Source organism: Pogona vitticeps, chromosome 3, assembly GCF_051106095.1.
Source record: "Pogona vitticeps strain Pit_001003342236 chromosome 3, PviZW2.1, whole genome shotgun sequence".
Classification (NCBI taxonomy): Eukaryota; Metazoa; Chordata; class Lepidosauria; order Squamata; family Agamidae; genus Pogona; species Pogona vitticeps.
Window position 1 is genome coordinate 223,116,940 of NC_135785.1, and position 23,561 is coordinate 223,140,500.

The 23,561-nt window shown below is 40.4% G+C and overlaps 1 protein-coding gene across 5 annotated transcripts in view; it reads right to left on the reverse strand.

The window, feature by feature from the left end:
• Window positions 1–22,468, reverse strand: part of ARL13B (ARF like GTPase 13B) — a 50,782-nt gene extending 28,314 nt beyond the window's left edge. For 3 of the 5 annotated variants that reach the window (XM_020810201.3, XM_020810250.3, XM_020810267.3), the window contains exons 1-4: window positions 22,348–22,449; window positions 19,518–19,697; window positions 13,413–13,483; window positions 11,518–11,767 (exon numbers count right to left, since the gene is read on the reverse strand). In XM_020810201.3, coding sequence (XP_020665860.3) covers window positions 11,518–11,767; window positions 13,413–13,483; window positions 19,518–19,576 — 380 coding nt within the window. In that variant the 5' untranslated portion in view covers window positions 19,577–19,697; window positions 22,348–22,449. Of the gene's footprint in view, window positions 1–11,517; window positions 11,768–13,412; window positions 13,484–19,517; window positions 19,698–22,347 lie in introns of all 5 variants that reach the window. The other 2 variants (XM_020810236.3, XM_078389832.1) reach the window with 2 other exon arrangements.
• Window positions 22,469–23,561: the final 1,093 nt, after the last annotated feature.

Sequence of the window (23,561 nt, forward strand, 5' to 3'; positions counted from 1 at the left end):
GGCTGCTATTATTCAGCTCTAATAGTTCTTGTTATTTTCCCACACAAGTTGTTTTTTTCAGAGCAAACATGTCTACGTAAAATAAAGCATTAGCTTTTATAGAGAACAACAAATTCACACTCTTGTAATTTGAAGTTCTTTGAATGAATAGCTATGGTAAAAATACAATGTACAGCAAGAGATTCTACACTTGTGAATGGGTCAGACGCTGATACCTAAAGCAGCAATATATAATCTAATTGCGCTGGAGAACCTGATAATGAAAACATGGATTTTAATGGCTTAACTTAAACCTTGAGGCAGTATGCCCAAATTGTTCTTACTTTCACATAGCTGGGGGAGGCAATGTGTAGCCTGTATAATTAAATTGTAAACCGCCCGGAGAGTGCTTGTAGCGCTATGGGGCGGTATATAAGTCCAATAAATAAATAAATAAATAGTTCCATAATGTAGTTATATTTCAGGGATAAGGAACATCCAGATGCTGGTTAACTATTATTTCCATTATATCTCTACCAATAGCTAAAGTTGAAATGAACTGGGTGTTCACCAGCATATAAAGGACAACAAGTTCTCCAACTCTGTTCTCTTCCCACACTGACACAGATGCTATCATGAGGTTCTTAAGAATGGTTATCAATTAATCTATTTACACAGGTAGCAAACATAATCCTATATGTGACGCAAAGCAATCCTTCTCTCCTAGACATCTGTCTTCTCTAACAAATTTTCAGTCTGTTTCTTATCCAAACTTCAGATAGAGAAACAGGTGTGACAGAGAAAACTGTACAACTCTATAGAATGGGCCTACACAAAACCAAGAGGCCATTTTTTAATGTGGCACAACAATGCTGCAGCTCTATAAAGTCTCCGTAGCCTGTGGGGAAAAAACAGGTAGTTAAACATGTTTTAAAATGCAACAGCCTTGGAAAAACCAGCTAAACAAGACTCATATTATACTATCCTGTTTATAGGTAGACTAGAGGGGGGGAAAGGGTCAAGAAGGTGAAGATTCTCAGTTACTAAGACACCAAAAAAGTGATAAAACTAGTGAAGATTAAAAAAAGATGCAAACCCAACAACAAGAAGAGCAGATAGTATTTTTCCAGAATTGCAGTACAAGCTACAAGGCAAACTGAGGAAAATTCTTTCTTGCCTTCCGATCCTTGATGCACATATCTTTCTATCTTTCTTCCTCCATATCAGTTCTCTTGCATAAGTTCAATTATCCCTGGCTGATATAAGTTAATATAATGGGAGGAAGGGAGTTTTTCAGATGCACTCAGTAAAATTCTAGAATTTGAGTAAAAACAATGTTTAGAGACCTGTCTTGGTGCTCTGAGAGGGAAAGAAAATAAAAAGCCTCTACTGCTGCCCCACCCCACTACAGTAGTTGTTTCTAAGTAAACAATGAAGCCATCTGTCTTCCCCCTGCCCCACCTGCAGCAGCTGCTTTGAAAACACCTACTATTAGGTAAAAAAATCTTCCACGGATTAGGTAGATTTATACTGTGGAAAGGATGGAGAATAGCGTGTTTTCCTCTCATACAGAACACAAGGCAGCAAAGATCACAACTTACACTATGTTGCATGGGAAAGGTAACAATTGAACTCAGTAGGGCTTATCTCTAAGTGAAGAAACAAAAGAATGGGCTCCAACCTTTCTTGAATGAACTCTACCATTCCTTGAACCTCAAAACTGTGCTCAGACAAGGGACTCACATGATTCAGAATAGTTAAGATATATGGTGCAGGGATATGGATATGAAACAACTATGGATATGGAACAACTGATTGGTTCAAAATTGGGTGGATATGGAACAACTGATTGGTTCAAAATTGAGAAAGGAGTACGACAAGGCTATATATGGTCTCCCTGCTTATTTAACTTATATGCAGGATACATCATGAGAAAGGCTGGACTGGATGAATCCCAAGCTGGATTTAAGATTGCCGGAATATCAACAACCTCAGATATGCAGATGATACCACTCTGATGACAGAAAGTGAGAAGGATTTAAAGAACCTCTTAATGAAGATGAAAGAGGAGAGTGCAAAAAAATAGTCTGAAGCTCAACATCAAAAAACTAAGATCATGGCCACTGCTCCCATCACCTCCTGGCAAACAGAAGGGAAAGATATGGAGGCAGTGACAGAGTTTAACTTCTTGGGCTCCATGATCACTGCAGATGGTCACAGCAGCCACAAAATCAACAGACTCCTGCTTCGTGGGAGGAAAGCGATGACAAACATAGACAAACAGCATGTTAAAAAGCAGAGATATCACATTGCCGACAAAGGTACACATAGTCAAAGCTATGGTTTTTCCAGTAGCGATGTATGGAAGTGAGAGCTGGACCATAAAGAGGGCTTACTACCAAAGAATTGATGCTTTTGAATTGTGGTGCTGGAGAAGACTCTTGAGGGTCCCCTGGACCGCAAGGAAAACAAACCTATCCATCTTGCAGGAAATCAACCCTGAGTGCTCACTGGAAGGACAAATCCTGAAACTGAGCCTCCAGTACTTTGGCCATCTCATGAGAAGAGAAGGCTCCCTGGAAAAGACCCTGATGTGAAGTGTGAGGGCAAGAGGAGAAGGGGATGCCAGAGGACTAGATGGACAGACAGTGCCATTGAAGCTACCAACTTGAATCTGACCGAACTCCGGGAGGCAGTGGAAGACGGGGGGCCTGGCGTGCTCTGGTCCATGGGGTCACAAAGAGTTGGACACAACTAAATGACTAAACAACAACATGGTGCAGGGACTACAAGTGGAAGGTGACAGTAAGAAAAAATGCTCCTTTTGGTTGAGCAGAAAAGCAACTTCATTACACATCTACATAAAAATATTCCTATTTATTCACATTTTTGATTTGGTTCTCCCAAAAACACTCAGATATATGATGAGATTACAGTTATTTATCCCAGCTTCCTTAGACCAATAGAGAAACAGAATATGGATGTGGAGGGAATATGTGTGTTTGCAGCCTGCAGAATTTGTTTTCATTTCATTTCTAGCATTTTTTTTGTGCAAATAATATTTCTATAAGTACAGTGGTGCCCTGCTGGACGATTACCCCGCTTGACGACAAATCCGCTTAAGGTTGAGGTTTTTGCGATTGCTTTTGCGATCGCAAAACGGTGTTTAGATGGAGGAATACGCTTAACATTGAAGTTTTTGCGATCACTTTTCGGATCACAAAACAATGTTTAGATGGGGGAATTTCGCTTAACGTTGATTGATTCTCTGTTTCGGCAACCGATTTTTTGCTTTACGACAATCAGCAAACAGCTGATCGTCGGGTTTCAAAATGGCCGTCGGCTGTAGAAAATGGCTCCCCGCTGTGTTAGGGACGGATTCCTCGCATTACAGGCACCAGAAAATGGCCGCCGTATGGAGGATCTTCACTGGACGAGCAGGTATTTTGCCCACTGGAACACACTGAATGGTTTTCAATGCGTTTCAATGGGTTTTTTTATTTCACTTGACGACATTTTCACTCTACAGTGATTTCGCTCAACCGTCCCTACATATGACCAATTTGATTTACGAACAGCTCCGGTCGCAAAATTTTGCTTCTACTTGAGACTGGAGCTTCCATTTACGAACAGAAAAAGGCACGGGGAAAAGGCGGGAAATTCAAATTGCTAACTGTAGGTGGCAAAAGAGGCTGCTTCTTTGTAGTTCTTTCACCGTGATGGTAGAGTGAGTATGATCCGGGAAGGACTGCCTGGCTTCTCCTTCTCAGTGAGTGTTTGTGTGTTTGCAGGGAGACTTGGGACTGTCTATTAGGTAAAGTAAGGTGCTGTTTTCTGCTTTTAAAAACTGTTCTGGATGTTTTTGCAGCGTGGTTTTAGGCTGGGGGGTTATGTTTCTGTGCTATGATGGGTCTTGGGGGGTTTGTTTTTTGGGTTTCCCCCCATTTCTGATGGGTCTTGGGGGGTTTGGTTGCTTTTTGGGGTTTTCCTATCATTTCTGATGGGTCCTGCATGCTTCCTTTGTTTTTTCCTTTGTTTTCTTTGCATTTCCGACATTGTCCCTCTGTTCTCTGTGCATTTCCAATCTGCTCTGTTTGTTTTCTGTGCATTTGCAATGGGTCCTGCATGCTTCCTTTGCTTTTTCCTTTGTTTTCTTTGCATTTCCGACCTTTTCCCTCTGTTCTCTGTGCATTTCCAATCTGTTCCGTTTGTTTTCTGTGCATTTCCAATGGGTCTTGCACGCTTGATTGCTTGTTTCCCCCCCCAATTCAGCGGGAAGGGATTAAACGTGTTTCCAATTAGTCTTGCAGTGATTTTTCTTTGTTTTTTTTCCCCTTTGGCTGGAATGGATTAATGGGGTTTCAACACATTCCTATGGGAAATGGTGCTTCGACTTATGACCAGATTATGGTCATAAATCGAGGCACCACTCTATCTAACAGCACCTGGGAAAATTCAGGAATAGCCAATATGTTTAAGATGAATAAGAAGATGTATATTCTATCAAAACAACTTTTTCCCCCTGGGAGGATATGTTATTGATCTATCTCTTCCTGACTATGTGACAGGGATGGTGACAGAAACAAAGCTTCAAAGGTAAGAAAACTATTTCTGATGAGGAAAAGGCATAAACAAAGTTTATTTTTATAGATATGGGGTATATGCATTTTCTATTTGGAAATAAAAAACCTAGGTAATTTTGGTTGACAGAAACATATAAGCATCTGAAGATTCATAAAAAGATTTTGGAAAAGCAGCATGCAGTATTATGCCTCTTTGCCCTGGTTTACCAAACACATCAGCATTCCTCTCCTGCTATGCACAGGTTTACAGTATGTGTCAGGAAGAATTATGTATACTTGTTACACAAGTTACAGGTTACGAGTCTGTTTTTCTTTTTTAAAAAGAGTGTTCCCTTCTAGCAAGAGCATCAAATAGCTGGTTTTTCACTTTCTTATTAGTCTGATACATACACACATACACAAAATCATAAACACTCCTAAGTCAGGGTAGCTGGCTGGATAGCTTAGTGATTTAGGTATCTGGCTGCAGAGTCAGAGGTTGGCAGTTCAATTCCCCACTGTGCCCTTTTCCTATCATAACAGTCAGCCTGGGTGGCCGTGGGCAAGCTGCACAGTCATAGTGTATCCCCAGAAAGAAGGGAATGGTAGAAAACCCTGGAAAAGGCTGCCATAAATCAGAATTCAATTCACAACATGCAATTGTTATTAATTCAGGGAGCATTATTTCCTGTTCAAAAGGAGAGAAAATATCACATCACTGTCTTAAAACTCTTCCTGTGCAACAGAAATGACCTCATAATTCTGTGGCAGTTTTCCAGTACGTATAGGAAAGGATAGAGGATAGACAGAAAAACTTTCTTTATATGTTTCCTATCATTGAAATCTAATCCAACCTTATGCAGAAGAAATATGAACCATATTCCAAGGCTCCCATTCAAGACAGTCGAGAGTTGTAAACACCCATTCCCCTAGCAGTAAGGTATTAATAGACTGCAAGATTTTGTTGCAACTTACAATTGTTCATATACAGTGGACCCTCGACTTACAGACGGCTCGACTTACAGACTTTTTGAGTTACAGACTTCTCTGGCCGCAAAATTTAGATTCGACTTGCAGCCAGAGAATCGACTTACAGACCAGAAACAAACCAAAATGGAACAAAAATAGAATAAAAACTGCTGGTTATGGGATTAATCGGTTTTCAATGCATTGTAGTTCAATGGAGATTCGACCTACAGACTTTTCGACTTGCAGCCACCGTTCCAATATGGATTAATTCCATAAGTAGAGGGTCCACTGTACTTCATTTACAGTATCTGTGTTATAAAGATACACTGTTGAGGCCCTGGAATTTGCTAGGACACTTCCAATATGCATACATGGAAAACAAAAACAAGCTTTCTGTCATCTAATGTGTGACTGATGCTGTTTCTTCCACCTACTTAAGAGAGTCTGCTTCAATTTGTATGGTTCAAGCAAAGGTTAACAAGATACAGTTACCAGCATTAAATAATAAGATATCACAGAGGAAAGAATAGTATTTGTGTCAAGCCATGTCTCAATACATTATGATAGTCACATATAATAATAATAATAATAATAATAATAATAATAATAATAATAATAATAATAATAATAATAATAATAATAATAATAATAATAATAATAATAATAATAATAATAATAATAATAATACAGTGGTGCCCCGCACAGCGAGGTTAATCCATTCCGGATTAACCTTCGCTGTGGGAAACATCGCATAACGGAACAGAAAAAGGCATTGGAAGGCATTAAACAGCTTTTAATGCGTTCCAATGGCATAGAATACTTATCGTTGTGCAATGTTTCCCAGGGGCTGGCAGCCATTTTCGCGCCCTCCCCTCGCACAACGAGGGCGCCAAAATGGCTGCCATCAGCTGTCCAGCGGGTCCAAAATGGCCGCCGGAACAGCCGAAAGGGGCCGGAGTGTAGCGTTTTCGCGCCCTTGGTAAGCAAGGGGAGCACGCGAAAACGCTGCTGGAAGCTTACAGGGCGCGAAAACGCTGCACCCCGGCCCCTTTCGGCTGTTCCGGCGGCCATTTTGAAGCCGCGGAACAGCTGATTGGCGGGTCGCAAAGCGAAGGTTGGTAAGCGAGCAGCTTACCGCCCTTCGTTCTGCGATTTCCCGCCTATATGGGCACCGTTTTGCGATCGCATTTGCGATCGCAAAAACGGCCTCGTAGAGCGAATTCATCGCTCTACGAGGCGCCCGTTGTGCAAGGCACCACTGTAATCATCATCATCATCATCATCATCATCATCTTTGAATTGCAGAGCTGGAAGGAACCTTATGGATCACCGAGTCTTGCTCCTTTAAGGAGGAACAGTGGGAAATCAAATTCTCAGGCCCTGCTGTCAGATACCTGAGCTATCCAGATTTCTTGCAGGTACTATTTATTTATTCATTTATTTATTCAATTTATATGCCGCCCAAACTACCCAGAGGTCTCTAATGGTTAAAGCTCCCTTAAAAATGAATAGCAGAGTGTTTGGTGACAATGTATATTAGGTGATTAAAGAAAATTTAATTTAACACGATGAGTAATAATTGAATCTAAGCAAAAATCCTAAAACACATTTACTAAAGAGTAAATTATCTATTATCTTGTTTTCAGAATTAAAATTCTCACATCTCTGTGAAGAGTTTAGATTAATATATAGTTAATCCCACCTAGTTTTACCATCAAACAAGTATCTGACACTAGGCATTCCATTTTTAAACCTCCTATACTGGGCTTCCAGCGCTGCCTCCGGAAGGCTTCTGGGATTCCGCCCATTACCTCACCATCTCAGGGGGGGAAGGCTGGCCCCTGTCTGGGGAGGAAGTCCCGCAAAGACACACAAACGGCCGAGTGGGACAGGAGCAAGGCCCCCTCCTCCCTGCCGCCCCATCCCACGGCGGCAAGAACCCCTCCCCAGGGTCATTGGGCACACTTGCGCGCAGGGTGCTGGGATCCTAGGTGCCCCGCGGAGCCGAGGGAAGCGGAGCGCACCCAGGAGCCCCAGCCAGCCCCAGCACATTCCTTCTGCGGCACCCGCTTTCCCCGTGGGGCTGGCAAAAGTTGGCCAGGCTGTGGTCCGTGTCCACCTCTGGCAGACACCCCCCGGCAGCAGAGCAAAGTTTAGCGGCGGTGCTCATCCTCCCTCCGTGCACAGCTGGCGGGCATGGGGGACTCACCTTTGTCAAGGATCTTGAAGGCACGGCAGTCAGTCCCTGAGCGGCACTCACACTGGGCGGCAGTGGCGGGGACTGAGGAGTCAGCAACAGCGGCTGCTAGTCTGAGAGGGGCTTGCCAGAGGACAGAGCAGCCACCCTTTCCCCCCTGCCTTTTCCTGTTCTTACGTCGCAGCTCCACTTGCAAGTCGAAGCAAAATTTTGTGAGTGAAGCTGCTTGTAAGTCGAAATGCTCGTAGGTAGGGGGCGTTCGTAAGTCGAGGCCCCACTGTAGCTCAAAAAGTGGCCAGAAGTACTGTCTTTGGCTTATGCATGACAAAATTTCACCTACCCTATTAAATCAGACACACAGTGAAGTTACAATTCAAATCGCTGTCTTTCTACAAAAACTAGGGCTGATATAGATTCCTTTTAATACATATTTTTAGAATGTGTACCCCACCTTTCCAATTAAAATTCACAGAGGCTTTAATCAGCTTGCACTAGAACAGAGTTAATGCTGCATATATAAAATTTGTGCAGTGTCTAATATATAACTTGGCTGGTCTTCAACTATTGGATCAAGACCAATAAGCTGGCCATATACTGACCCAGTGTCAGTTACACCAACAATACCAATGCCTAGTAAGGAGGGTTTGCTAGCAAGCAGTCTCGCCACTTTGAGCACCCCTCATTTCCATTTTGGTTGAAAAGGTGTGGTAAAAGAGACCCAGGGAACAAAAATAAAACAGTAAACAAAAAAAAAAAGCCTGAGATTTGCTGCTGAAACCTATTACTGAGAGGAACATATTATCCGCATGTAATAACTAAATAGCATAGGATGTCCTGATATTGTCAAATGCCAAACTTGCTTTCAGTGCTAATTAATCAAAACCAAGTTAAAACAGACCCTATAAAAACACTCTATTTTGTACAGTACATTGTTTTCAGAAAGAAAACAATGAGAACAGAGATGAACAAATGCAAAAATTAAATCCTGTTCTCTTGCTGCATGAACTGAAGGTAGCAGTCCTTCTGAAATTCTCATTCTCAGAAATGTTCTAACTCAAAGTATGGTTTAATTTTTTTATATGACTATGACATCTTGATGTGTATTTGCATACCTGTATGAGAGAGTACAGCTTGGGGAGAGTGTTTCGGCCCCGTGGAGTCTCAATTGTGGGGTTCCACAGGGGTCGATTATCTCCCCAATGCTGTTTAACATCTATATGAGGCCACTGGGAGGGGATCATCAGGGGATGTGGAGCTCAGTGTCATCAGTATGCTGATGATACTCAGCTGTACATCTCCTTTCCACCTACCACAGGAGATGCCGTTCTGTCCCTTCAGCGCTGCCTGGGGACCGTACTACAATGGATGCAGGAGAACGGGCTTAGGCTGAACCCGGACAAGACGGAGGTACTGAGGGTGGGCGCCCCCACAGTCGGGGGCTTGGGAAACTCCCTCACTTTCGGGGGGGTGACCCTCCCCGCTAAGGATGGGGTCCGCAGTCTGGGGATCCATCTGGACCCGGCGCTCACCATGGAATCCCAGGTGGCATCGGTTGTCTGAACTGCCTTTTACCATCTTAGGCGGATAGCCCAGCTGCGGCCCTATCTCGAGGTGGGGGCGCTCACTACGTTGGTGCATGCGCTCGTAATCTCAAGATTAGACCACTGTAATGCGCTCTACATGGGGCTGCCTTCGAGGCTGTTGCGGAAACTACAGGTGGTGCAGAATGCAGCGGCCAGACTTCTTAGTGGTGTGAAAAAATACCAACACATTTCACCCACTCTGGCCGCATTGCATTGGCTGCCCATCCATTTCCGCATCGACTTCAAAGTGTTGATGCTTACATATAAAGCCCTAAATGGCTTAGGGCCTTGATACTTGGCGGAACGCCTTCTCCCGCCAAGATCTACCCGTGCCACTTGCGTGAGCCAGGAGGTGAGGCTGAGGAGCCTAACGCCGAGGGAGGCCCGGAAGGAGAAGACGAGAAATCGGGCCTTCTCGGCGGTGGCTCCTCGCTTCTGGAATAACCTCCCTCCTAATATTTGCGCAGCTCCCTCGCTGGGCATTTTTAAAAAACAACTAAAAACATTGATGTATCGGCAGGCCTTCCCCTTTGTCAGTTCCTGATCCCCCTTCCTTCCACTCCCTAGTTCTGTCCCATCTTGCTGCAACTTTTCCTTTGTAAAATTGTTTTAACTATATTGTTGTTGTTTTATTGTTGTCAGCCGCCTAGAGTAATCTTAATTGATTAGATAGCCGGGATATAAAATAAAATAAAATAAATAAATAAATAACAAATCTTGCCATATATTCTGAGGTGTGAAGGACAGTACAGGAGGGTGTACATACACCTGCTACCAGACAATATTTTCAGTAATACAAGATTAGAAAAAGAGGGAATTCTTCTTCAGCTAGACCACCCGTGCTAGATAACAGCAAGACTCCAGAGCCAATTTAACTATTTACTGCTTATCTCATATATGTCATACAAATGTTTTTACATACACATACATGTAAACATAGACAATTTGTAGACTGTGAAAACTGATGGACTTTTAGAAACATTGGCTAACATTCCAGAGATAATAAAATATAATTATCAGTACAAGTCCAGAAAGACAGAATGTTATTTATACCCTAATATTACAAACTTATGCTAGCTTAAATAGGTCAGTGCAGATAACTGCCTAGAAACATATTCATTTGCTATATTTCAAGTGAATACTGCAACAGTAGGTGTATAAGCATGTATCATTCTTTCAAGGAATCAAAGTGACAAATGTCAGCTATAGGTAATTTATTCTAAACAAATCTCTGAGCCATGTTTATTGTTAAAGCAAAAAAAGTGTGCTGCTTATGTACCACCACGTAGTACTTAAAGACACACTAATCTTTGTTAATATTTGTTAATAACAATCTGACATTGATTTAAATCTCCACCTGTAAAGACCCATCTATAAACAAACAATTCCAGACATAAATTAAGAATAATCTTAACTAAAACATACTTCTGGTAGTAGCCAAGGAAGAAGCAAAAGATATTATATAGGAAAGGACATACCACACCTACAAACTGATTAAATAGGTAGGTTGTGATCCAGCCAAAAGGTAAGACCTTGGAAGTCCCAGTGGTTTTGATGTCCTGATCAAGACATCTTTTATATTAAAACTGGTAGACTTAAACTGGATAATGATGATGTTCCCTAATATCTTCTGCACAGGCTGACAACTATTTGACTCTGTAGGTGTCTAAATTACAGTGCATTTACCTTCTGCTATGCCATTACATTAAGCATACTCTTAGGAGATGGGAATATTTTTGAGAAATATATTGAGAGATAATCATTCAATAGTTCTCTGAAATTAATGACTACTGACAATGCATCACTTGCACCCTCTTGTGTTGAATATGTGCTAATAATGTGATGAGGTTATACATATGCAATGGTCATGTTACCTGTCTCCATTATTCTATTTTTCAAAACAATTAAGAGTTGCCACTAAAGTCAGTGCTGGAAAACAAAAACAAAAAACCCAGAAAATATGGGGAAATTATCTATTTCATTTCAATACACCCTGCACAGAGCTAAAAGAGCTAATCCTTATCAAACATATTATTTCTAATTATTTCAGGAACAGCACAATAGAGGGTGATCTCCCTGTTCTGTTCCTTTATGCTTAGAAATAAACAAATCTTTAAAAGCTGCTTAAAGAGGAGAGTGTATCACAAGCTCCAAATGTTTTAGATATACGTACATTTATTGAGCTAATGGAGCAGTATATAAATATTTGTTAATTTATGCTACTTACACTAATACAGGTTTCCCCGATATCTTTGGATGCCTTAAAACCTCTGACATCGTCTCTTTTGTCTCCTCCATTCTCTCCACATCACTGGAATCCACAACAAATATTATCCCATAGGACTCAGCGTAGTAATTCTTCCAGATACCCCGGATTCGCTTTCCGCCTCCCAAGTCAAAGATTGTGACCTCAAATCGGCCTTGCTTAAGGTCAATTTTAGAAAAACCAACTGTTGGAGCCACATCTTCAGGAGACTCTGATAAAATTAAAGTATGAGTTGTGAGACACCTTAGCATAAGTTTAAATAATTCAGAATTCATTCATTTACAAACACCTTGGTTACTTTAAACTAAAGGAATGAAATAGTTGTGTTTTGAATCATAAAATTTGTTAACTTTGTCACTTCATTCTTACAGTAACATATTATCAATATAAAGACAGCATTCATTCTGTAATTCCGAAGATATATAAAATAAAGATGAGGCAAGCATGCATCTTTGACATTTTACAGAAGTTGGTAGAGGCAGAAATTGATTCTAAAGAGGTTTTTTTTTAATGGTTAAAGGAATAAATGTGATCTGGCAAACTGCCACCTCCCCAATTATAAATGGGGATATTAAAATATCATTAGAATGGCTCTTGTTGTGCATGTAAGATTTACTTCTTTTAGCTTCCCCCTTAATTATAATCTGAGTCAATATCATAAAAGTGGTTATACCTACAGCATTGATTTTTATAAACAATTTACTCGCCTATACTAGTTACTGTGTGTTTCAACGAACAGGATTTACTACATATGTAAAATTAAAAAGGAAAGAGGTAGAGAAGAAAACATTTAGTTTTTTACCTAAGGAGTGAAATGTCTCATTAAACTAAAAACATATATTCGGTAAATTGAGACAAATTTATATCAACAATTCATCAAAAATCTCAACAAAACCAAATATCTTGCCTTTCTATTTTATGATATATGGAGCCAACATAAGATATTCTGCCTTCTTTCATAAGTATATATACAATAGCCTTGACCCAAACATTTCTGAAAGTGCAAAACATCACAGTAGTGGCTTTACAATGATGTCAGAAGGGCAGAATGGTGATGTATGCAATGAAGTGCAGCACACATGCAGTAGAAGCATTTGCTTTTATATTGCTCTAATGCAGATGTTCCCAGTCTTGGGTCCCATATGTTCTTGGACTACAACTCCCAGAAATCCTAGCCAGCACAGCTAGTGGTGAAAGCTTCTGAGTATTGTAGTCCAAGAACATCTGGGAACCCAAGGTTGGGAACTGCATGTATAGACACTCCATTTTTTTCTATTGACTGTAACTTATAAACAGCAATTGGTATTTAAGATGCTACGTTTTTCCACTTAAAATGCTTTCAGAGTGATTTTTTTAAACAAATAAAGTGCTAGTAACTGTGAAAAGAGATGGGCCACTGAGACTTAAACTATTCTCACTCTTTCTCTGTGCAGCTGTTGTTTGCACCTGAAACTCTGCTAACTATAAAAGACATTAACCAAATTCTCCAATATAAGCTGCATCAGACAGCAAAAGCAAGTGCACACATTCTGCTAGCATATGTTCAGTGTTATTCCAAGTCAATTTAAGGAAGGGTGAAGCACAGAATTTATTTCTAAAAGTGTTAAATTGTAAATCATTACTTTCATAGTCAACATAACTGACAAAGGGAAAGGTCCTCTTTACAGTCTTTGGAATTTTTGCTTTCTTTGGTTTTGTTTTTAATTTAAGAGCATCACACGACACCGTTTAACTATCAGGCTTTTTTTTTGTCAAGTAGAATAAAGTTGAAAATACATAAATGTTAAGGAAGCTTCTATGAATAACTGGTAAGAAAGTTTTTTGAGGGAAAAATTCAAAATAAAGATGTTACCCACCTCCTTGGATTCCTTTCACTGTTGCAGTTTTCCCAGCATTATCAAGACCCACCATGATTAACGTCACTTTCCTTCAAGTTATACAAAGAAAAAAGTATTGTTAGACTTTTCTTCTTTATGTTATGTACCATAGAATTGCAGAATAGCTGTGAAGCCAGAGGTTTGGAGTTCAGTTCCCACTGTGCCACATTGACAGGGGCTAAATTCATAAAGTCCCTTCCAACTCTTCAGCTCTAAAATAATGATGATGCTACTGTATTGTACAAAATATTTTAAATTATTACCAAGTACTTTTCTAAATAATTTACACACTAGAGCCCCCTATATCACATGCAATTTATAAAGCTACGTGTCTACACCAAGAGTCTCAACTTAAGAGTCAGAAGTAGATACAGAAGAACAGCAGAAGACATCAGTGGAAGCAGGGGTAAACAGGGAGAAAAATATGTACTTATATAAATTACATGCACATTAGGGTATTAGAACTAGGAAAGTGTTTCAGAAGCTTCTAGGAACGATTCAATGTTGAGGACTTGAAGGAAGCCTGAGACCTGGTCAAGCAGAAAAATGTTGAAGGTCCTGTACTTTCAGATGGCAAATGCAGCAGTAAGTGTGGAGTCATACTTTCAAGGAGAAGGAAGTCTCTGGATAGATAACAGAGGCTGAGCTGGACAATGAAAGAACAACCCCCCCCAAAAAAAACCCCAGATGTATTGGGATATAAAAGCAGAAAATAGAAGGAAGCAAATCTATTCAGGGTTCCAAAAGTAAAGGCAAGAACCTTGTGAAGGGTCAGGAAAAAGGAAAGAAGTCAATACAGTGGTACCTCGCAAGACGATTACCCCGCAAAACGTTTTTTTCGCTAGACATTGACTTTCTGCGATCGTTATAGCGATTCATAAAACGGTATTTCCTATGGGGGATTTCACTGGACGATGATTTGGTCCGTGCTTCGCGGACTGTTTTTTCACAAGACGACGATTTCTACAGCTGATCGGTGGCTTCGCAAAATGGCTTCCCTATGGGCAATCTTCGCAAAATGGGTGTTTTCGGGACCAAAGCTTCGCAAGACAGCGATTCTAACAGCTGATCGGCGTTTCGCAAAATGGCTTCCCTATGGGCGATTTTCGCTGGACAATGACTATTTTCCCCATTGGAACGCATTAAATGGGTTTCAATGCATTCCAATTGGGAAACGCTTTTCAGTAGACGATGTTTTCACAAGGCAGTGATTTCAATGGAACGGATTAACATCGTCTAGCGAGGCACCACTGTACTGGGTTTTGAATCATTTTGACAGCAAAGTGTTAGATACACATGAACAGACAAAGGTCAGACCAAAGACACTGACGGACAGTGACGTGAAAGTGTTGCAGTGGAAGGGGGACATCAAGCAGATGTCAGAGATAAAACATGAAGAAAACATATGAAGTGGAAGGAAAGACATATCATAACAGGGTAATAAAAGGAAGAGGCAAGCCACTTGGGATTCCCAGAGCTGGTATAGGTTACAAAAGTATAACAATTTTAGCATTAGGCCATATATCTGAATATTAGCTTTTAAAGTATATTTTAAGTGAAAACTGTGAAAAATCATTCAGATACCATTCTGTATGATGACAGTTTCTTAGGTCTAGAATATACAGTTGTTGCAGTGAAATAGTGATAATGCAGAATAGGGAGAAGTGTTACCAGTCCTTTATATTAAAGTGTAGTGAGTGAGCATACATTTAACTGGCACATTCCTACATGTACTATTGTTGTTTAGTCGTTTAGTCGTGTCCGAGTCTTCGTGACCCCATAGACCAGAGCACGCCAGGCCCTCCTGTCTTCCACTGCTTCCCAGAGTTGAGTCAAGTACATGTACAGATCATGCTAATTTGCTATAAGGGCACCATCACGTACATACTCAGAAGCACTTTCTTTTTTTCTCACATATTCATGAGCCAATCAGTGGCAGTAAAAACACCAAGATGGATCCTGTCTCAAATCAAACTATAGTGGTGCCTCGCTTAACGGGCACCTCGTTTAACGACGAATCCGCATAGCGACTAATTTTTTGTGATCGTTTTTGCAATCACATTGCGATGGTTTAGATAGGAAAATATCGCTTTGCAATGATCGGTACCCTGTTTCACATACCGATCATCACATAGCAATGATTTTCCAACAGCTGATCGGCGGTTCCAAAATGGCTGCCGGGTAAATAAAATGGCTGCCTGCTGTGTTTTTGTCCGGATTCCTCGCTTACCGGGCAGCGAAAATGCCCACCGTATCAAGGATTTTCGCTTAAAGGTGAGTTTTTTGCCCATAGAAACGCATTAAACGGGTTTTAATGCATTCCTATGGGCTTTTTATTTCCGCATAGCGATGAAATCGCTTTGCAGCGATTTTTGCTGCACGGATTATCGTCGCTATGTGGGGCACCACTGTATAAAACTAGAAAAGAGGAAGAGATGCAGAAGTCTAATCTTGTGAATGGTTCTAATATTGTAACACTTACACAAGGATCCTTCAAAGAGTCTGCTTTATGTACTTGCATCCCCCAATTTCTTAGAGAAAAGCCCTCATTTAAAATTACCAAGGTTTTTTTTTAAAATCCTCTCCTTTCAAAACAATCTACAATTTCAAAATGATTGTTATTCAAGTTTGCTTTTTAAAGCAGTTTTTATGAGATTATAGGATATTCTGGATTACAAGATTATCTGCATTTTGATTTTTTTAAAATAAAGCCATATAAATCCATTTGGGCTAATACACTATTATTATAACAGTTATTACATGCACAGTTGTTTGGCTGTTTTCTTGAGCGTGAGGATAATTAACAAATATTTTTTTTTTAAAAAATTACACAAATAACTAAAAAGACACCTGTCAGTTGTTGCCGTTGTTGTTATGTGCCATCATAACATCATCCCACCCAGAAACCTCATTAATGAGCAATCTCCAAAATGTGCTGTCCTCAACTATCCTGCTCAGCTCTTATAAATGCAAGCCTGTGCCTTCCTTTAGGGAGTCAATCCATCTCATATTTGGTCTTTCTCTTTTCCTGTTGCCTCCCACCTTTCCCAGCATTATTGCCTTTTCAAGATAATCCTGCTTTCTCATGATGAGCCCAAAGTAGGTCAGCCTTGCTTTTAACATTTTTGCCTTTAGAGATAGTCCTGGCTTGATTTGTTCATCTTTCTGCCACTCTAGGGTATCTGCAAAGCTCTCCTCCAGCACACTTCCAATGAATTTATTTTTTCCTGTCACCTTTCTTAACTCTCTAGCTTTCAAACCTATACAGTGGTGCCTCGCTTAGCGATGTTAATTCGTTCCGAAAAAATCGCTGCTAAGCGATTTCATCACTAAGCAAAACGCAATTTCCCACTGAAATGCATTGAAAACCGGATAATCCATTCCAATAGGAACGAATTGCCATCCCTAAGCAAAAATTGCCACAGGAAACATCGCTAAGCGAAACGCGGTTCCCCAATTGAAATGCACTGAAACCTATTCAATGCATCTCAATGGGGGAAAAAATAAAACAACAAATTAAAAAAGTGTCAGAACAAAGTCAAATTTGGTTAACAAAGGGTTTATTAAGTGCACTTTATGATTTCAAACATTTTAAACAGTAAACTTTAACTTTATAAATAACAGTAAAAAATTTAAAAACAGCAAACATGAGGCTGTTTAAACCATCGTTAAGCGAAACAGGGGACCCAAAATTTAATCGCTATGCGAAGCATGGTCCCAACCATCGCTAAGCGAAAATCGCCCCTAGGGACCATCGCTAAAGAAGCGCAAAAACACTCTGAAAAAGTCGTCGCTAACCGGTTTCATCGCTAAACAGAGCGCCCGTTAAGCAAGGCACCACTGTACTCAGTGACTGAAAATACAAGAGTATGGATGATTTTGATCTTCAGTGACACGTCCTTACACTTGATGATCATTTCTAATTCCTTCATTGCTGGCCTTCCTAGTCTCAGGCTTCTGATTTCCAATTTCTTGACTGCAGTCTCCATTTGGATTCATGACTTAGCAAAGATATACAAAATCTCTATTTCAATTTCTTCAGTGTCAACACTAGTTTTTCTGTGTAGTACTTCTGTAGTCATGTTTTTTGTCTTCTTAACATTCAACTGCCATACTGCTTTGGAACTTTCTTCTTTCACTTTTACTAAAAATCGTTTCAGGTCATTGCTGCTTTCTGCAAGTAGAATGGCATCAGCTGCGTATTTTACATTACTGATGTTTCTTCCATCAATTTTCACTCCTCATCTGAATCTAGTCTAGCTTTTCATATCATGTGTTCTGTGTAAAGATTGAATACATAAAGGATAAAATGCACCACTGTTTAACACCTTTACCTATAGGAAACCATTCTGTACCTCCATATTCTGTTCTAACAATAGCTTCTTGTTCACAATACAAGGCACACATCAGGACAATCAAGTGCTGAATCACCCTATTTCTGTCAGAACCACCCATAGTTTCTCATGATCCACATGGTCAAAGGCTTTCCTATAAAAAACTATAAAACATTTTCTTGTGAAATTCTTTGTTGTCTTCCAACAGCCAGAGGATATTTGCAATATGATCTTGAGTACTTCTTCCTTTTCTAAATCCAGCTTGAAAATACAGTAGCTGGATGAAATTGCTTTCATCTTTATTACATACAAGATGGGATCCGTGAATGTCTGGCAGATTTAGAAGACGGCACTGTTTAGGCCTAATCATACATAGAGATCACCAAGTAAGCATACAAAATTGCAGCCCAAGAAAATGTGTTTCATCTTATTGGCTGCATTTGCAGAGAATACTAAACAAGATTTCCAGAGATAATACATATGGAACGTGCTGGCATACAATGGCTCCTATGTTCATCACATCAAGCTGAAACAGCTAAACTAAGTGGAAATTCCAGAAAAAGATTAGTGCTACATGTGATTCAGGATTTTTGGCTTTTCATTTCCAGAAAAGCCAGGAATTATAAACACAGAAATTACCATTATGTCAGCTTCTGGTTTATTGGGAAACAACAAATGAACAAACTTGATTCAGATATAATAATAAAACAACCTATCTTGTAATTTTTGGTTAGATCATCAGCTTGCATTACTGGGAGAAACTAGTATCAAACCTTTTCTCCCTAGTCTACCTGATACTGTCTATTAATTTCAATTTCCCATTCCTCATGTGTGAGTCAAGAAACACACATAGCCTGCCATTCCAACTAGTGGAAATCACAGGCTACTTCCTCTGAATTGTAGTTGCTATAAGGCCACCAAAAACAAAACAAAACAAAACAAAAACACCTTACTCAGTCTTTATTTACACATTGGCCCAGGACAGTGCACACACCTATTTCTACTCATGCAAGTAAGGTCGGACATACAGAAAAAAGGACTACTTTATGAACAAGCTGTATTGTTTATGAGCAGAATACAACAGTAACAAGAAGAAACAAAGAATGTTAGCCTGGTAATCTTGGCATTCCATTTTCCTCTGATCTCACTGCGTCTGTCACCACACAACAGACACAAATGCATGTATTGCAGCTTAGAAAAATGCTTTATATATTTGACAATCTGGGCTCCAGATCACAAAGGTTTACGCTGCAGCTAAGTCTAGGTCAGGGGTTTCTAAACTATGACCCACCTTGCATTTTTATCCAGCCCGGTGGGTTGGTGGGTGGGCACAGGGCATACGTGCAGGGACCATGTGCATGTGTGTGGTGTGCGTGCGGTGTGTGTGCATGCAGGGGGTATGTGTGCGTGCAAGTGGGGTTCAGGCAAGTGGCTGTGCGGACATGCAGGGTGGCATGCATGCACAGGATGTGCAGGTGGGCAGGAGTATGTGTGTGCACGTGTGTTCCTTTGGCCCTTGAAAATTTTGAAAATATATGATGTGGCCCTCATGGTTAAAAGTTTGGGGACCCCTAGTCTAGGTCACTGAACAACACCTTGTTAGAATTTAGATAGCAGTTTAGGAGTCTAAACTCTACAACAGTCTAATCGCTTTTACCTTATGCACAATCTTTTCAATACGTTTTGCATATCATGATGTCCTGAGTTACATCAGATAGAGATAGACAATTTTATATGTTTGATAGTTTACCTGACGGGTTCTCGCCACCGCTTTAGCCAATTGCAGCAATTGGCCATCAGGCTATACATCTCTATCCAACAGCCATTCAGAACACCAAGCAAATTACAGATGCAGTATGTGCATGGATCCTGGAGTTCTAGTTAGAGGCAGACCACGAAAGAAAATATCAGTTTGAAGGCTGTGTTGATGCTAAAATCATGAAAGAGTAGAAAAGTACAGTGAGTAAAGATGCTTCCAAACTTCATTCCCTCTTCCAAAATAATAACAGTAATAATAAAGAGCTCCTTCTATGAAGCAACAAATGTAGCACTATTTGCTGAAATCCTGTTGTTTTGTTATGCAGTGAGATGGCATTTGCTTAATTCATTTAAATGCAGGTTTCGGCAATTCAACTAGAGAAAGGGTTTAATTGTATTTATTGCATTTGTGTGCTTGCTTTTATGACTGTAATTATATTTTGATGCACTGTGAACTCCACAGAGAGTGATCACACTGACAGGGACAGAATAGAAGTCAAACAAACAAACAAACAAACAAACAAACAAACAAACAAACAAACAAACAAACAAACAAACAAACAAACAAAGAAAGAAAGAAAGAAAGAAAGAAAGAAAGAAAGAAAGAAAGAAAGAAAGAAAGAAAGAAAGAAAGAAAGAAAGAAGGAAGTTCTAGCTGGCAATTAACAAGTTGCCTCTACAACTTTCAGGGCGCAGGTGTTCAAAAATTCCAGCACTTGAGAGCCAGATGCTAGTGAATGTTATATAATTTACTTCCCCCTGCATAACAAAGCAACAAGACATTAGCCTACTGGATGTCCCTGAGAAATACAACATTTGGAATGGGATCTAGTTCTTCTAGACCAAGGCATTAAAAGGCACAGCACTCCTTGAGGAGCTTCACTCCTCCTTTACTTTTCCTTTATCTTCTATGTACAAGAAAGATAAAACATTATTCCCACATCTACCACACTCTGGGAAGATAAACCAGTGACAAAACAGATTCACAGAAGTGTTGCAATCAACTTGTCATACTCCTGTTCCTTATAGTGTAAATACAGGACATAGCAAATGAGCCAAGATATTTATTTATCTGTACAAGATGTATATTTCTGTACCACTAGCTATGTTGGCCAGGATTTCTAGGAGCTGTAGTCCAATAACATGTAGAGACCCAAGATTAGGAACTACTGATCTAGTGGGTCACACTTATTATGGTACAGAAATTTATATATGGTCCAAATAAGTAATTATGGTAGCACTCTTGCTATATTCTATAGTGTAAGGAGGATGACAAGTTTGACCAGCTGATAGCAATGCTTCAGTGAGTCTACTTTGTCACTAGTTAAGCTTCCCAAAGTGTAGGGGTCTTACTAGCTGACCTCTTGGTATCTCTTCATTTGTTATAAAAGTAGCACAGCAGGCATACTTGAAAGCACCTGGTATCACTAATGGAGAAACATGGACTCTTTATCTACAGGTGTCATTGAGAACTCAAATTCAGTAGGAGTGGAGTCAGACGTGATGATCCATTGGTATCCTTTCATTTTCTATGGCAGTTAGCATAGCAGGCACAATTGGAGGCGTCCCATATCACTCACGGAGATACATAGACCTACAGGACAGTCATTGAGAACTGCAGCACAATATATTAGGCTAGACCAGATGACCCGTTGGCATGCCTTCATTTTCTATGACAGTAACAAAGCAGGTTTACTTGGAGGCACCTCATATCACTTACGGAGATACACAGACCCTATACCTGCAGGTCTCTCATGGAGAACTGCAACACAGTAGGTCAACCTCCTATACCTTTATTTCCTATTAAAGAAGCATAACACACACACTGGGAAACATCCTGCTTCATTCATGATAACATGAATATGTAACATTCTCAGAATTTAGGAATCATGAACATTAAACTTAACAGAATAAAGGGACGCATAGAACTCCTAACATGGATCTGAGATTCTGAGACAACATAACTAAACTATTTCTACCAATTACTGTACTGTACATCTTTTCAGAATGCTCACTTCACCACACAACTGATTCAAGAAAAGGAGTGGCTCACAACAAATGCTAAATGTGTTGAAAAGCAGCTAAGTGTCACATAGCTCTATAAGGGTATCGTTTGTATTGGCATACAAAAATGCTAACAAGGGCATCCACAATCCCACATTGAAATAAGAATTTTTAAAGCGTCAGATCTTCCACGGAGCTCAAAGTGGCATACATGGTCTCTATGGCTACGGTAACCCCAACAGGTACGAATAATAAACAATCCTGCAGCATCTTAAAAAATAACTGATTCCATTTTGCAAGAGTTCCCATACCCGGTACAGTAGCCACTTCTGAAGAAGTGAGGAATAATTCACAAAAGCTTGTATTAAATAGAGTCTTTTGGTATTTTCCTGCCATGGACCAATCCTGCAGGTTACCCCACTGGGACTTGTCAGAGTGAATGTGTGAAATGCAACTAGCCCAAGAGAGAATTCCTTTTATGACTGAATGGCGATATGAGCCTAGATCTCCTTCATCTGGTAACAAAACGCATTCTTTGCTGTTCTCATTTTAAAGTTGTTCTTCTGTTCAGATACTCTCACCGTGACACTGTCGGGACTTCTCCTAATTATTCCAGTCCCAAAGCAAGCGCTGTCGACAAGAGGCAACAGCCTCGGCAGCGAGCAGCCCTCTCTTACCAGCGCTTTATCACCGTGGCCGCCGGGATCGGGGAACGTGAAAGCGGGAAACCCGGGCCAGTCACCGCTTTTCGGCTAGCCACCGCGGCGCTGGGGGTTCTCGTTCCCCCGCATGACAGCCAAACCCGCACAAAGACCTACCCTCCTTTCCTCCGAGTCGCCCCGCAACAGCTCCGCAAGGGACTCGCCAGCCCCCTTCTCCCCCCGCCCGCCCGCCAGACACCCGTCGCTCAGAAATCTCAACACCACTACAGATTCCCAGAGCGGCCCTTTCCGCAAAGGCCACGTGACAGTTCCCCTCGACTAGATTTTTTTCCCCTTCACGTGATGCAGATGGAGGTCGCTGATTGGCCGGGTCTCCCAAAGAGTCAGGAAACTACGGACCGTAGGAAAAAAAAGGGCAACTAAGCTGGTTTCCAATAGTTACAGAAGACCGAGCGGAGGCAAAGGGCGGGAGAAGGAAAGAAGATACCCAATTACGAATTGATAACGTTTTGATTGACAGCCACTTGCAACCATTGGTTTCCAATGTCAACTCTTGGTTTCCAAGGAGGCGGGGAGAGGTTTCTAGGGGGATAGGAGGGAACTGCGTCCGGGGGGGGGGGGTCCTTGAACGAAGCCGTTTGCTTTACATTGCGCGTGGAATATTTGTTTAGGGGCGCGAGCAGGATAAATGCTCATGTTAAGTATTGTTAACTCTTTTAATATTATTATTTCCGTAATTTTTAAAAAATGAATTAATTTATCATGTTATAGTCGGGTTGTTTCCAATGCTTTGTCAGCTGCCTTGGTTCCTTTCACTGAGAGAAAAGTGGGATAAAAATGAAAAGAAAAAAAAAGCTGATTTGAGATTTGGCATAAAGATTTGGAAGTGTTCAACGATAAATTGTTTATTCCTTATTGTTCATTGTTTAATGTCTATTCCTGTATATTTTCATTTTTTGTTATATGTATATGTATTTTTACCTGTCTGGAAGCCGCCTAGAGTGGTCGTATTGACCAGATAGGCGGGGTACAAATAGAACAAACAAACAAACAAAATAAAATAAAATAACAACCTGGATCCACAGTTCCTAAAAAGCAGGTGAACTCAGCTCCAACATCTAAGAGTTGGGACCTTCTCTTGACATTTTCCTATCTGCACCTCCACATCTTCCTTGCAATTAAAAAAATCTGCTGCCTGAAGTGACCTCCGCACTTCCTGTCAGGGCTGGCCATGTCTCTTATTTAGCCGCCTAGAGTGGTCACATTTGACCAGATAGGTGGGGTATAAATTAAATTAATTAATTAATTAATTAATTAATTAAATAAATAAATAAATAAATAAATAAATAAATAAATAAATAAATAAATTG